General features: G+C 41.2%; 1 protein-coding gene across 10 annotated transcripts in view; it reads left to right on the forward strand.

Annotated features, from left to right (window-relative positions):
- The window catches only part of dmxl2 (Dmx-like 2), a 139,447-nt gene that overhangs the window by 102,301 nt on the left and 20,537 nt on the right, over window positions 1-16,609 (forward strand). For 7 of the 10 annotated variants that reach the window (XM_060853085.1, XM_060853086.1, XM_060853087.1 and 4 more), the window contains 5 exons: window positions 5,372-5,457; window positions 7,034-7,235; window positions 11,777-11,894; window positions 15,390-15,455; window positions 15,842-15,928. In XM_060853085.1, the coding sequence (XP_060709068.1) occupies window positions 5,372-5,457; window positions 7,034-7,235; window positions 11,777-11,894; window positions 15,390-15,455; window positions 15,842-15,928 (559 nt within the window). Of the gene's footprint in view, window positions 1-1,722; window positions 1,836-5,371; window positions 5,458-7,033; window positions 7,236-11,776; window positions 11,895-15,389; window positions 15,456-15,841; window positions 15,929-16,609 lie in introns of those variants that run through there. The other 3 variants (XM_060853092.1, XM_060853093.1, XM_060853094.1) reach the window with 2 other exon arrangements.

Below are 16,609 nucleotides of genomic sequence, written 5' to 3' on the forward strand. Positions count from 1 at the left end.
AGCTGCACACCATTTCACTTACTACGAGCCAGGAATTGCTTCATGATCTGTCTTCTTGGGAAGTGAAAGTGTCTGAGAAATGGAAGCTTTCCACATAGGGGCCTAGACATCCTGGTGGACAGGTTGTTCGAGACAAGGGCCATCCACTACCCAGTAGACCACTGGAGGAGGCCAAGGTACCAATTGTAACCATTCTGGACACAGATGTAGGTACTGTCACGGTCAGACAGAATGCACAATGGTGCAGTAAAAGGTTGATGATCTACACTCCGCAAAGGTAAATTTGACCATCTCTTTGTTATCTCAGACTCTAACTCTGTTGCACACAAACCTCATCAGTGCTCATGGGCTACAAGCCTTATTAAGTAGCATCTCAACAACTGTCATCACCTCATCCTCCTCAACTACTAATACTTCCTGCTTTCTGGCTGTAAAGTTGTGCAATTCAGAGATTGGTAACCATCAAGTAGGCATGTACATGAGCACTAAGAAATGTAGCAAACTGCCATAAAATGCATCCTGTATGATGCATCAAAGTGACCTATAGGAGCAAGCAAGTCAATGGAGCCCCTGAGCTCTAAAATGAAGTCCAGAAAGGCTGAAGTGGATTCGGAGTTGGTCTGAAATCAGTCAAGATACTAAAGCGAAACTGGTGATTTGCTGGTTAGAGGAGAATACTGCCTATGAAACAGGAGAAGCAAGCAGTGAACTGCATCCTGCTGATTAACCACCCGACTTTCAAGCTGGGAATTCTTGCCATCCGATTTCTCAGGAGAATTGCAAGCTAAATAGGAATGAGATGTGTTGGGCCACGTCTCAATCTGAGTATGACCCCACTGATGAAACCTTCAGGGAAATATTGAAAAATAAATTATTCAAGATTCAGATTTGCTTTAATCTTACTGTATTTTCCCACATTTCTTGTCACTACTAGCATCACTCAGGGTATAAGGACATTTCTGCTCATAGCGTCTGAATGTAGAGTAATATTGTCTTAGCCTTATTACAATGCTTTGTATTATGTACCTATACCATGACTTACCCAGGCACCCAGTGAGCTTGGTGGAGTTTGAGCCAGATAGTTGTAAGTACTGGCTTACATTGAAGTAGAATTTGCAAAGGGATTCCTTTGGACAAATTGCTTCAGCTGGACAGTCCTCACCCTAAGACATAGAAATATAGAAAATAGAAGCAGGAGTAAGCCATTCAGCCCTTCAAGCCTACTCCACACAGTCAAAGACAATGTTCAATATCAGTCCAGTAGTTTGGGCACTGTCAGTCAGCCTTGTGGGGTGGGGGTCAGGGTCAGAAGCTCCCTATGACTGCAGTCCAGGGAATGGGCCATGGCCAGTCCTGCAAGTCCAGTGCAGTAAGATTCACAATAAGTCAACCAGGAAGTTGCACAGATATGTCAGGGACCCAGTCACTTATCAGTCAGAACTGTCCTTCCAAACAGTGAAGAGGGTGGGCCGTGGTCAGTCCTGGCAGTATGCTCACTGAAAGTCAAGGAGACTATAAGGGGTCACTGCTGTGGTAGGGAAGTTAATGTCAGTTGTGGTGATTAAAGACAGCATGTTGGAATGCAGAGTGGAAATAATTGAGAAGGTATAACAGCAGGAGGCAACAGCTTACTGTGGGAAGAGGGTCATCAATAGTAACCACCACTCTGGCTTTGAAACAAATGATTATGCAGCATGATAGCTGGCATTTCTTAAACTATAGGGTCAGAGCTCACGGTAATGTTCGAGATGAAAATGTAAATTACAGTCGGCTGGTAATGTATGGAAACTCAGAACTGGGTTTAACGAGGACTGCAAGGAAGAAAAGAACATAAAACCCTTTTGGGAGGTGTCCCTAGGTTACCAGCAAGTCACTCAGCAAATTGTGGCCTGTTACCTTGTGTCCTCATCTGAATCGTAAATATGCAATGGAAATGACTTTGACCATACCTGAACTGGCTGGAGTAAGTACTTTTCTTTTGTCTGAATATACAAACTCTATGTGTGAGTACTGTGAAACCCTTCAAGAGAAAATTGTTATTTAGCATTGAACTTATGCAGTACAAGTTGAAGTCACCTTTAATCATAATACCATACATGTTAAATATGTGGGATACATATCCTGGCCCTGAGCAACCTTGACCACATCATTGGATATTTTAAATTGATTAATCATCTGTGTGAAGCAGGAATAATCACAGGTGACCTTAAAAGTGTCATCTGCAGGCCACAATTGAAAGACAAGCCAAGATCTCATTGGCTGCACAAGGGAACAGAACTGACCTCAACTTGAACTGTAAGTATTAGCCAACATACATTTGTATTGCAATGCTGCTTATCTTGTTGATGGTGGGGGTAAAGTCTCCATACTCCTATGACACCTTTATAATCTTCTGTACGCATTGCTTGTATTGAAAATATTGGATGAATGAATGCTTTTATGGTCACATGTTTTTCCTCACTGTAAAATACAATAAAATAGAGTGAAAAGCTTTTCCATTGTTGCCATAATGAAGTGCCATTTTGAATAGCTTTAAGAATAAGAAAATACATAGAAAGACATATCTTAAAGAGAGATCCTGAGCCAGCATCCCTCTTCTACCACCTCACTGCCGTCTACACCAGACCTAACCAATGTTGAAGTCGCCACTCTTCAGGCACCATCTTTCACTGCTGGATTGATTCTCCTCTGCCACTGCCTCACTGCCACCTACATCAGGCCACCAACGTCAGTCGCTTCTCTCGCCACTGGGCCCATTTTGTTGATGTTGCTGTGATATCCTTCTGTCACTTCTTCACCTTCGCCGTCAGTGTCGGACCCAAGGAATAATAAAGTTGCTGATCATCATGACCATCTTTTGTGGCTGGGCCTACCTTGCCGACATCACCTCTGCCAATGTAGCAAGCTCAGGACAAGAGGTAGCTAAAAAGAAGAAAAAAAGAACAACAGAATAGGGTCCACTATGTCAAAGTCAATGTAGAGGCACTCATGGTTTCTCTTTGTTGAAACCCTGCAAGTTTCCACTGTTTGTCTATGCATTCGTGAGATGCCGATCTTAATTACTGTCACTACAAGAAGATATTTTGTTTCTGATACTCTCCCATTGGTCTTTTGGAACAAACATCATTGCTGTGGCCATGGTATAATAAAGGAGCAGAGAAGTTGAGGAGGAACAAATGTGTCAGCTAACCCAGAACCCACCATCAACCTCAGTGGTTACCAAACAGCTTCCACAAAAGAAGTCGAACCTGAAGATCCAGTCAAGATACAGAGGAGATGCAGGATACCCATAATCTATGGTCTTCAAAGCTGTTTTCCTTCAGATGCGTGAGGTGCATTGCCATTGTAGAATGAAGATTCCCAGGGTACTTCCGCAGAGCCATGTTATCTGCAGGAGTGGGACTTGCGATGTAAAGGAATGAGTGGCTATCCTATCAACCATGACCATCAAGATGACAGTTGTGCTAAATATTTTATGTAACTAATTGCTTCCAAGATCCACTGAGGATCTCTGTGGGATCTTTCAATCCTTGGCCTACACAGTTGGTAAGGCTTTTATCAATGCTATATGTGCCAGATCACATCACATCTTTTCATTTCCCCATAAAAGAGGTCAGTCCTGCAGTCGGATCAGTAGGCTTTGCCAACATAGCATTTTTCCCTTGGTGCGTGAGGTCACAGTCGACGCACATTCCCTTGAGACTGCTGTATCATAACATGCTAACTTCATCAACAGAAAAGATTTCCATTCAGTGTGCAAATCATTTGTGATCATTAGCAGCATATCCTGGAAGTCTGTTCCAGGTATGCTGGATGTTGCCATGATGCCTACATCCTTGGGAGCCCCCATTTTCCTGCTTCATTTCAAAGGCTGGATACCTTAAAAGGATGGTTACTGAGAAACAAGGGCCACCCTTTGTAACCATGGTTGAAGACTTTCTTGCACAAACACCCATGACTGAAGCTGAGTGTATTCAATGTTGCCTGTTCTTACACAGGGGAGCGCGGAGCTTGCAGTACAGTCAAGACAGTATGTGCCCCATAATTTTTGCTTGTTCTGCCCTGCACAACTGTAACAGGTGAAGAGGAGATGCAGTAGTTACTGAAGAGCTGGGAAATGGCTGCAGTCTTCCAAGGAAGATGATGAATACATTGCACAGCAGGAAAATTGGCATCTGCATGACAGAGCGGTGTAGCATTAAGTGGACAGGATTTAATTGACACTTAGCATAGATGCCTCGGCTGCCTTTCCAAGAGATGTGAGTTGGGTGAATAAGCATTTGTTGTAAATTGGTGTTGTTTGAAAGGCAGACAGCCTGTTTATTTCCAGAGACAAATGTAGCTTTTTATGTTTGATTTTTCTTGGCTTTGATGTTGTTCAATAAAAGTTGATTTCAACTATTGGAATGTTTTCCAATATGTGATGCTCATATATTGAACTACACCAACATGTTATGCACTGCCAGGTGTTAGGGAATAAGTGCCACTGTCTGCAATAGAATTTCAGATGATATGGCGCTTAGGTGGTTGCCTGTATAGCTTGCTTCTTGTAGGTGCTGTTACAATGACAATCAGTCATATAGATGATGATGGCAATACATTTATGAACATGAGTTCCATGCCACCTCTTGTACTCCAGAAGGTTTTTATTCATTTCCCTCCCACTACGTGTACTGTGAAGAGCTATTTCTGGCTGGCAGCTTTTGAACTAGTGCACTGCTGTGCTTTAAATATTGTATCGTTGGCATAAATCTTGGGAGGTCTCAGCAGTGGTGTGCACTATACATCCGCCACTGGTCGAATGCATGACACTTCAAGGGCAGTGCCGTAGAGGCAAGGTATATACATAATGAGGTCAGTAGTGTGAAATTGCATGAGGAGAAAGTGAGGACTGCAGATGCTGGAGATCAGAGTCAAAACATGTGGTGCTGGAAAAGCACAGCAGAACAGATTGCATCAGAGGATCAGGAGAGTTTATGTTTCAGGTATAAGCCCTTCATCAGGAATTCCTGATGAAAACCTCATGCCTGAAATGTCGACTCTCCTGCTCCTTGGATGCTGTCTGACCTGCTGTGCTTTTCTAGCGCCACACTTTTTGATTAAAATTGCATGAGGTCATTCAGAGAGAAAGCATCCATTAAATTGCCTGAAATTGACACTTGGTAGATTTTTGGCAAAAATCGGCCATTGTATCCTTTATGTTGCTTGCCGAATGGTTTAAAAAATGAGTACTAATAATTTATTTGATTCAAGACGATCAGATAGAACAGAATGAGTTAATAATCTTCAATTCAGTGTTGATTTAATCTCCAGTTTAATTGGTAAAATCAAAAATTTGTGTCTGTTAAAGGCATTTACATTTATTTTACAGCTGGGCACTGATACGTTTAGGAATGGTTAAGCTTGCATTGAACAATGTGAGGAACTTCTTTCCTGTTGCAGGATTGGAATTTGCAGGTACTAGACTTTTCTGTTTGTTTAAGTCATTGTTGGAGATATTTTGTAAGAATTAAAACAAATCATCCTGATTTTCAAACATTATCATTCTTTTGAATTTAAAAAAAACTTTAAACATTTACTCTTTGCAAGTTTTAAGAACTAGAATTTAACCTTTTGTTCTGTTTATAAAAAAAAACTTTATGGAGGCAATTGTTACTCAATTGTTGAATCTGTTTCATTATTTAATTATTTTCTTATTTTGAAGGATAGCAAAAAGCTAAAATTTTCAATATAATTCCATGCTTCTAACAAAATTAATTTGAAATATTGTGAACAGATTGATAAAGGTAAAATAAAACAAAGAACTGCAGACACTGGTTAGCATGCAGTGTACCAGTGTTTCATAGAGCTGTAATGTTAATCCTGCTCCACTGCTCTCACAATAGTCCTGCACATTTTTCTTCAAGTATTCATGCAGTTCCTTTCACAAGCTACTATAGATTCTATATCCGCTATCTAATGAGGCATTAGCTTTCAGACCTTAAGCAAGTGAGAACCTGAAGCTTTTCCCCATTTTGCGCCTCTTTATTTGCCAAACACCTTAAACTTGTGTTCTCTGGCAATTAACCTTTCAGTTATTGGAGAAATCAATAGAAACTGTTACCAGTGTAATCCTTTCATAATTATAAATAACTCCATCAAGGCTTCTCGCTGCTCTGTAGAGAGCAATCCCAGTTTTTCCTAATTAACCATGTAACTATGATCCCTGAAAACATTCGGTACCTTGAGCAAAGCCCTGATATCCTTACTCAAATGTGTCCAATTCTGGGCACAAGATATCAGCAGAGGCAGACCTCGTACTTTATATAGGCTTTGCATAACTTTCTGGTACTGTTTATAAAGCCTAGGACCTCATTATTTTTACAACTTCTGTTAATCTGTTCTGACATTTTCAAAGATCTGTGCACAAGTATTCCCAGGTCTCTCTTTCCTTCGTCTCCTTTTAAAAATTGTAACGTTTAGTTTATTGCATTCTCCTCTGATTTATCCTATCAAAATGTATCATCTCTCACTTTTCTGTATTGAATATGTTTTGTGGCAGCCCATATTTTAATAATCTGCCTTCATCATCTTGCTGTCTTATAATCTGCCCCAGTATTCACAATCAATATAAACTCCTACATGTGCAATAAACAAAAACAATTGAATAAGGTCGTAGGTTGAATCAGCTGGAAAGACTTTTATTTAACATATGGATTCTCCGCTGAAATGCCTCTGCTTTTTTTTCAAGAAATTTATGTAAGATACAAAGTTAAAAGGGGTATGCAAGGGTTTTTATAGCAATAAAAAATAATTTTGTAATGTGTAAATTTCACTGGTAATAATGTGTAAATTTCACTGGTTAATAATGAAAAAAACAAATATTCAAACAGGATGAATAATAAAGTTAAGGTTTTTTTCAACCAAACAGTATTCACTTTGATTTTGAAACGCAAAGTAATTTTAGTTTAAATTTTACATGAGAGGTGAAAGCTGTTTTAAAAAGTGACTTCCAATTTTGTTCTTCAAAATAAATGTTTAACTTTGTTCACAGATCTTCCAGTAACTTCACCATTGGGCAATGCTGTCATTAAGACTTTAGAAAACTGGGAACAATTGCTACAGGCAAAAATGGAACAATTTGAAGGCCCACCTCCAAGTTATATTAACACCTACCCAAGTGATTTCTCGGCAGCTGCTGGACCAGCCATTTTGCGACACAAAGCAATGCTTGAACCAGAAAATACTCCATTTAAGTAAGGGAACAAACAGAAGATGCCGTTTAGTACATTTTTAGAATGTTAAATAAGCATTTTGGTAACTCTGATTACCTGTTCCTTAAGTATGTATCCTATAACTATTCCCAGAGAGTAAATGTAAAAAATTATTTTCAAAATAGTTATTTGTAAGTTATTTTTTATTGTCCTAAATCCCATGAAAAGGAAACAAAGGTTGCAAGATATAAAATAATTGCCACAAACTTTCGTCATAGGTGATTGTTAGGTGAGTTAAGAAAATTATGAAAGTAGTCGACCCTGAAGGTCAAACACAAGAAAAAGCAGGAGAGGACCATAAAACCTGGAGAAAGTGAGGACTGCAGATGCTGGAGATCAAAGCTGAAAAATTTGTTGCTGGAAAAGCACAGCAGGTCAGGCAGCATCCAAGGAGCAGGAGAATCGACGTTTCGGGCAGAGGCCCTTCTTCAGGAATGAGGAGGGTGTGCCAAGCAGGCTAAGATAAAAGGTAGGGAGGAGGGACTTGGGGGAGGGGCATTGGGAATGCAATAGGTGGAAGGAGGTTAAGGTGAGGGTGATAGGCTGGAGAGGGGGTGGGGGTGGGGGGAAGGTCGGGAAGAAGATAACAGGTTAAGAAGGCGGGACCGAGATAAGGTGGGAGGGAGGGGAAATGAGAAAGCTGGAGAAATTTGCATTCATCCCTTGTGGTTGGAGGGTTCCTAGGCAGAAGACGAGGTGCTCTTCCTCCAGCTGTCATGTTGCTATGGTCTGGCAATGGAGGAGTCCAAGGACCTGCATGTCCTTGGTGGAGTGGGAGGGGGAATTGAAGTGTTGAGCCTTGGGGTGGCTAGGTTGTTTGGTGCAGGTGTCCCAGAGGTGTTCTCTGAAGCATTTCGCAAGTAGGCAGCCTGTCTCGCCAATGTAGAGGAGGCCACAGCGGGTGCAGCGGATGCAGTAAATGATGTGTGTGGAGGTGCAGGTGAATTTGTGACGGATATGGACGGATCCCTTGGGGCCTTGGAGGGAAGTGAGGGGGGAGGTGTGGGCACAAGTTTTGCATTTCTTGCAGTTGCAGGGGAAGGTGCCGGGAGTGAAGGGTGGGTTGGTGGGCGGTGTAGACCTGACGAGGGAGTCGAGGACGGAGTGGTCTTTCTGGAACGCTGATAGGGGAGGGGAAGAGAAATATATCCTTGGTGGTGGGGTCTGTTTGGAGGTGGCAGAAATGACGAAGGATGATACGATATATCTGGAGGTTGGTGGGGTGGTAGGTGAGAACCAGTGGGGTTCTGTCCTGGTGGCGATTGGAGGGGCGAAGTTCAAGGACGGAGGAGTGGGAAGTGGAGGAGATGCGGTGGAGAGCATCGTCAACCATGTCTGAGGGGAAATTGTGATCTTTGACAAAGGAGGCTATCTGGGTTGTTCGGTATTGGAATTGGTCCTCCTGGGAGCAGATGCAGTGGAGGTGAAGGAATTGGGAATATGGGATGGCGTTTTTATAGGGGGCAGGATGGGAGGAGGTGTAATTTAGGTAGTTGTGGGAGTCGGTCGGTTTATAGTAAAAGTCCTTGTTGAGCCACCCCCCACCTTTTTTTCTTCTGCTCCACCCCCCCCATCTTTTCCTCTGCTTACACTGGCAGCACTCCCACCTTTTTCCTCCGCTACATCGATGACTGTATCGGCGCTGCCTCGTGCTCCCACGAGGAGGTTGAACAGTTCATCCACTTTACTAAATCCTTCCACCCTGACCTCAAATTTACCTGGACCGTCTCAGATTCCTCCACTCCCCCTCCCTTCCTAGACCTCTCCATTTCTATCTCGGGCAACCGACTCAACACGGACATTTACTATAAACCGCCCAACTCCCTCAGCTACCTAGATTACACCTCCTCCCACCCTACCCCCTGTAAAAACGCCATCCCATATTCCTAATTCCTTCGCCTCCGCCGCATCTGCTCCCAGGAGAACCAATTCCAATACCGAACAACCCAGATGGCCTACTTCTTCAAAGACCGCAATTTCCCCTCAGACGTGGTTGACGATGCTCTCCATCGCATCTCCTCCACTTCCCGCTCCACCGCCCTTGAACCTCGGCCTTCCAATCGCCACCTGGACAGAACCCCACTGGTCCTCACCTACCACCCCACCAACCTCCAGATATATCGTACCATCCTTCACCATTTCCGCTACCTCCAAACAGACCCCACCACTAAGGATATATTTCCCTCCCTTCCCCTACCAGCATTCCGGAAAAACCACTCCGTCCTCGACTCCCTCGTCAGGTCCACACCCCCCATCAACCCAACCTTCACTCCCGCACCTTCCCCTGCAACAAATGCAAAACTTGCGCCCACATCTCCCCCCCCCCCCCCCCCTCATTTCCCTCCAAGGCCCCAAGGGATCCTTTCATATCCGTCACAAATTCACCTGCACCTCCACACACATCATTTACTGCATCCGCTGCACCCGCTGTGGCCTCCTCTACATTGGGGAGACGGGCCACCTACTTGCGAAATGTTTCAGAGAACACCTCTGGGACACCCGCACCAACCAACCCAACCGCCCCATGGCTGAACACTTTAACACCTCTCCCACTCCACCAAGGATATGCAGGTCCTTGGACTCCTCCATCGCCAGACCATGGCAACACTACGGGGTAAAAACAATGGCTGCAGATGCTGGAAACCAGATTCTGGATTAGTGGTGCTGGAAGAGCACAGCAGTTCAGGCAGCATCCAAGGAGCAGCGAAATCGACATTTCGGGCAAAAGCCCTTCATCAGGAATAAAGCCTGCCTGGAGGAGGAGAGCCTCGGAACCCTCCAACCACAAGGGATGAATGCAGATTTCTCCAGCTTTCTCATTTCCCCTCCCCCTACCTTATCTCAGTCCCAACCCTCGGACTCAGCACTGCCTTCTTGACCTGCTATCTTTTTTTCCCGACCTCTTTCCCCCCCCCCCCCCCCCCCATCCACTCCCTCTCCAGCCTATCACCCTCACCTTAACCTCCTTCCACTTATCGCATTCCCAATGCCCCTCCCCCAAGTCCCTCCTCCCTACCCTTTATCTTAGCCTGCTTGGTACACCCTCCTCATTCCTGAAGAAGGGCTCATGCCCGAAACGTCGATTCTCCTGCTCCTTAGATACTGCCTGACCTGCTGCGCTTTTCCAGCAACACATTTTTCAGGACCATACAACCTGTCAATACTGATCCACCATTCATTGCTGTCCTGGATTATCTTGGATTTCAACTCTGCTTTCCCAATATCCCTTAATTCTCTGAGAAATCAAGAATTCACAGCCATCTGGAGTAGAAAATCCAAATGATTCACAACTCTGAGCGAAGACATTTCTCCTACTCTCAATCTTAAGCAAAGAGCCCATTATATGTTCCTCTTTATAGAAGAAACTGAGGTCTGCAGATGCTGGAGATCAGAGCTGAAAATGTGTTGCTGGAAAAGCGCAGCAGGTCAGGCAGCATCCAAGGAACAGGAAATTCGACGTTTCGGGCATAAGCCCTTCATCAAACATCAAATTTCCTGTTCCTTGAATGCTGCCTGACCTGCTGCGCTTTTCCAGCAACACATTTTCAGCTCTGTTCCCCTTTATACATTGACAAACTAGAGAGCAGAGTTTTAGTAACTGTCTTGTTTCAATAAGATGACTCCTCATTCTGTAAACTAGAGAATATGCGCACAATTTACCCAAATTTCTCATAATTGAACAACTCTGTCATCCCAGGGACTGTTCTATCATTGCAATTATAATCTAGTTTCTGGAATTTGGATTGGTAACTACATTAGGAAACCCAGTTATCGCTGAACATTACTTTTCATTGAATATTGTCTTTTATCTGAGTAGAGGACCAGACTTAACAGAAGGCTTCTAGATAGAACCATCTCCCAGTAGTTCTAGTAGTCATGTGATCTTACAGTGGTGTAAACTGTCTTGTATTTTAATGTTAACCCTTTACACTATGGGATAATTCTGTTCAAAGTTCAAGCGTAATATGCTATATTCAAATTCTTCATACCAATGAATGTCTTCATTTACCTGTCAATTCATTCCCCTGTTATTCAGAGTAGGTTTCAGGGAATGCTGTTTTCCCTCATAACTTAATGTTCGCAGTTCAACAACCATCCTTACAACTTCTAGCCTTTGAATAGTTCTGTATCTCTCCTGAAATACACTGGCCAAGGCTAAATGGCTGGTGCAGTATTTCCAAGGTTCGATACAAGTTCAGCATCATCGCCTTAGAACTTTTGAAGCCAGCATTTTATTTTATCTCAAATGGCCAGCAAACATCAGATTGACATAGCATCCTGCATTTAAGGATGGGAAAGTTAGGCTGGGTTTAAAGCTTAATACACATAATGTTATTGGAGATGTATTTGCATGAAATGTTTCGTCTGATATGTTACAAATCATTTCTGAAAAGTACTACCACTTTAAATAAAATTACTGATAATTGGTCATATGATTTATCATCAATTAAAAGAAAGACACAAAAATATTTAATTAGTTGTGGCTGCATGTCCATCATTCACTGTTATTTATTTTACATCAGGTCACGACATTACTCAACGTTTCCTGTTAAAAGGCTATGGCATTTCTTGGTTAAACAAGAAATTCTACAAGACACATTCATCAGATTTATATTCACAAAGAAACGAAAGCAAAGTGAGGTAAATGGCAATAAAGATAAAAGTTCTTGCCTTTTTTAAGATTTGGAATTCTGGAATTAGTATTTTAGATTTAAAGACATATTTGCTATGACTGTAAAGCTAAACACAAATTATACAAATGATGATGTGTCAACTTGTATAAATTCAGTTGAAGAAATCAATTTAGCATTAACAGAATTACTATGTCTAGACCCTGAATACTTACTTTTAAATTTATCCATTCAGTGGGAAAAGTTAGGTAGTTGTTTAACATGATGGTAAAGCTTTTCCCATTGTATTTCTGACATGCTCCAAGATATCAATGCTTTAACTGCTGTTTTCTTTTGTCAAAATCGACAGGTGGAAGCAATTGCATTAATTTTGAAATGTAAGGTGCAATTAAGAATTTAATGCAAGTTTTAATCTGGGTTATGGGAGTTTAGCAATCAATAAGATGATATTATACATTATAATTCTAAATTTATAAATGATTTGTTTGTGGACCATAAAGAACAGGAGTGCTTCTCAAGACTAACTTTGGCCCCCCCACCCCCAAAATCTAACTCAGACCAGCTCCAGATTCTACATTCTCTGCCCCCAGCAGCCCCAGCTATGTCCATATACAGGACATGATTTTAACATATCTAACCACACCATCCTTTTAATTGAAAAGGAAGGGCATGAAAACTCAGTTATTATAAATATTTACTTAGTAGTTTGTGCATATTTTAGCCGTACTTGCGTTTCTATTTATTTATTTATTTATATCTATTTATAATATATAACTTAAATCTAGTAATTTTGCATCCATATTTATTAACTGTTACTAATGGAACCATGTTATTCAGTCATAATGGGATATGTCCCCTTTGTTAGAGAGCAGGCAGCATTTTGGCAGGCCCAAAAAGTTCAAAAGTGGCCTAGATGATCAAATGCAAGATAGAGCACACATTTCACTGCAAGGTTCCCATGGCTTAATGTTTAGAAAATAACTTTTTTAAAAAAAACTCCTATCTGGTATGAACCTGACATTTTGCACACTAACGCATCAGACTATTCAGGTTTGCAGATTTCAGTTTTGCAAATTACATTGTCCCGCTGTGTCTCTCTCCTCTCACTCCTCCATTGAAAATTGTATTGCATTCCAAAGGGGGGGAGATCCAGTATCATTATCCTGAAAAATGATTTTCAAATCGCACCTGTACCCCTTCTTGAACCTACGAGTAATCAAAAACCCCAGCCTTAGTCTCCCATTTTAAAGGCATTAAGGGAGCTGCAGAGAAAGTGGGAATAATGGCATTAACACCAAGATTCAACCATGATCCATTTGAGTGGCAGAGCAAGCTCAAAGGGCTGAATGGCATACTCCTGCTGCTAATTTCAATGACAATTCAGTTGGAAGGAAACCACCTTTTTAAATAATGTATTATCAAGAATTCATAACAACCTACACCCTAATGAAATTTGCTTTAATCTAAGTATAAGGAAATGCATACTGAATTACCTTGAATAAGTTAGGCACATCATCAATTTACTGCTTGCCTCCTTGTTTTATAGCCCTGGCAGTATTGTTCACTTAACCCAAATCTTGCTTGTTTATTCTGATTTGTGTATTCCTTTTGGCCTTCTCTATGCATAATGCTGGCTTTCTGAACATATCAATTTGACTATAAGGAGGCTGTTCAGAAATCAAAATATAAATGTTCTTTCTCCCAGAATGTATCATGATCTGAATCTTGTAACAGTCAGCCTCTGGATAATTCTTCCTCTTAAAAAGAAAATCAATCACCTTTCTGTGTAAACTTCAAGTTTTACCACTAAAATTTTATAAATGAAAATATAGTGTTGTTAGTGACTGCATGGTGATTTCATACAAACATTGTCATGACATTCTGGTTTTCTGTGACTACTTCACCTAACTTTGTATGTTCACTTTGTTTGTTGCATTCCAGATTTTATTTCATTATAAAATCTTTATTTCCTCCAAGTTTAACATGTTTTGCCTGGTGGCAAGTCAGTGGGGTTGTTGAGCATTTTTTGTCAATCAGTTTGATATTCAAACATGTAAGGATGATGGAATTCGGATTTTTGATTTTGTCTGAGCAGGAAGAAAACCACATTCATCAGCAGGATCTCTGTTATAGACGAATTTAATTTCTCTTTGTCCTCAGCCACTTGTTATACCTCCTAAAGAAAGTATTGCATTTGTCAGTCAGGCCCAAGGGTTCCCTATTTGAAGTTGGACAGCTACTGTAAGCATATACCGTGAAACCATTGTTCTTTACATTGGTAATTCTTCACACCTCTACAGAAATGAAAAGATATGCTGAAAATGCACACTTGCTTGTCATTTGTCCCATTTCACTTCTCTCTATAGCTCAAATCCTCCAACCCTGGCAACATCCTTGTAAATCTTTTCTGAATCCTTTCAAATTTCACAACATCTTTCTGATAGGAGGGAGACCAGTATTGCATGCAATATTCCAAATGTGACCTAACCAATGTCCTGTACAGCCGCAACATGACCTCCCAACTCCTATACTCGATGCTCTGACCAATAAAGGTAAGCATACCAAATGTCGCCTTCATTATCCTATCTACCTGCGACTCTACTCTCAAGGAGATATGAAGCTGCACCTCCACTTCAGCAATATTCCCCAGGACCTTACCATTAACTGTGTGAGTCCTGGTCTGTTTTGCATTTTCAAAATGCAGCACCTAGCATTTATCTAGTAACTGATCTCTTCTGAATTCTTTATTTCCCCATTCAGATAAATGTTTTTTCTTGGAAGACATTAGGAATATCAAGGGAGGTTTTCAGTTGATTAATCTTTTTGGGATGTACTATTAAAGAATTTGTCAGAATTTACTCACTTAGTTCATTAAACATTAATATTAGTAATGTTGACATCTTGCTTTTCTGATAATAGTTCTCGTTGATGCTTATTGTGGTTCTGCCTTTTGGTTTCATCAATTTCAAATCTTTTAATTCTTTCTCATGGTAAAGCAAGTTTGATTTTGAAACTAAATTTTGCTTTCTGGGTGACAGTGCACTTGACACACCTAGTTTTCACTGCTGTCTTTTGGTGTTAAGCGCGGGGGGGTGGGGGGTGTTGGGGGGAGTTGGATTCAGTTTCTTCCCATTTCCATTGCCTGCTGCCCCTGCTTTTCTTTTTCTTTTTCTTTTTTGTTTTCTCTCTCTCGCGCTCTCTCTCTCTCTCGCGTTCTCTCTCTCTCTTGCTCGCTCGCGCTCTCTCTCTCTCTGTAGTCCACTTTGAAACCCTTTTTGTCGTCTTTCAATCTTTATATGAAAAGAGAAAGAAAAATTCCATTGCCGAAATACTTAGATGAGAATTTTTTTAAATTGTCCCGTACAATAAAATAGCTTTATTCTCCCAAATATAATACTGCCAAGGCTTCATTTTTTTAATTCAGTAAAAACATTTTATTCATTTTCGTTTTTTTTTTATTTCTGTGCATGTGTAATGTGCTGTGACTGTGTGCTGTGTTGTGTAGTCAGTAGAAGACCATGTGGATCAAGTCAAACAAAACTGCGTAGCGGAACATCGTGGAAGCAACAAGGTAGCATCCCTTACCCACCCCTCACCTTTAGCAGCTGTTATACATACACTAGCTTCACCGTCTTGTTTAATGGCATGTGAAAGTAAATAATTGTACACAAGTGGAGGTCCATCTCATAGTTGTTATGTCTGTGGAGGTTGCAGTGCAAGCACAAATATGTCATTCTGTGTGAATTCAAAAGGATTACATTGCTAATTTATATACAGCTGTTTGCTGCAATGCTAAAACCATTAAACAAATAGTAATGCTGGTGAGTTTTAAATTTTTTTGCTGTGTGTTTGTGTTTTATTTCCATATTAAAGGCAAATAACATCATCAGTATATGATTTTTAAGGTGTGTGGATATACTCACAACCATAGTACTCATACGTAATACAATCTTTTAGGTTGAAACAGAGCTGGGCTATCCTGGTAGAAAAGCAAAGATTATTCACAAAGATTCAGATGCCATAATGGCATTTGCAATTAATAAGGTAAGAACGATAAGTGGCTTATGAATTCCACCAGCTGAAATATTTTACAAACTTTTAACCCTATGGAGTCAGTCTTGCTAGTTTTGTAGAATTGCTAGTTTTGTAGAATTTCTAGTTTCTCATTGACATGGTGATGCACAGGAGCTGTTATACCACACCTTCCATTAAATGTCAATGGGCAGCAATTGTGATGTGTATCTCTAACATTAGTAGACGGCATTACACATTTTGCCAGACTTTCTATGACAACATAGCCCCTGCATAATTGCCTAGGCTTGAACATAGAACTCAACTCCCCCAAGTAGTTAATTTTTAATCTTCAGTAGCATCCAGCATCATTTATACCTTTTGGAAATCCAGTTACATTTCCAACCTGCTAATGGAAATAATGTAGGGCAGAATTTTTCTATGTTTTTATGATGGAGCAGTTAGTGTGATAGGTGGTGACTGACAGGTTGGGGGTCACCAAGGAAGAGGTATTGGCAGGTTCGGAGTCAAGGGGGTGGCATTGAAAGGTCACCCCTTTGACTCCTTGCAAGTTATCTGTGCCTGCAGTTGTGCCCAGATTGGAGTAAGTGGAGCACATTCCCTACCACCCACCCACCCAAAACCTGTAGACAGGTAATCAGAAAATTAACCAGCTTTCTCAGCCTTGCAGGAGACAGATTCAGAGAGGTGGTG

This window comes from Hemiscyllium ocellatum, chromosome 39 (assembly GCF_020745735.1).
Source record: "Hemiscyllium ocellatum isolate sHemOce1 chromosome 39, sHemOce1.pat.X.cur, whole genome shotgun sequence".
Taxonomy (NCBI): domain Eukaryota; kingdom Metazoa; phylum Chordata; class Chondrichthyes; order Orectolobiformes; family Hemiscylliidae; genus Hemiscyllium; species Hemiscyllium ocellatum.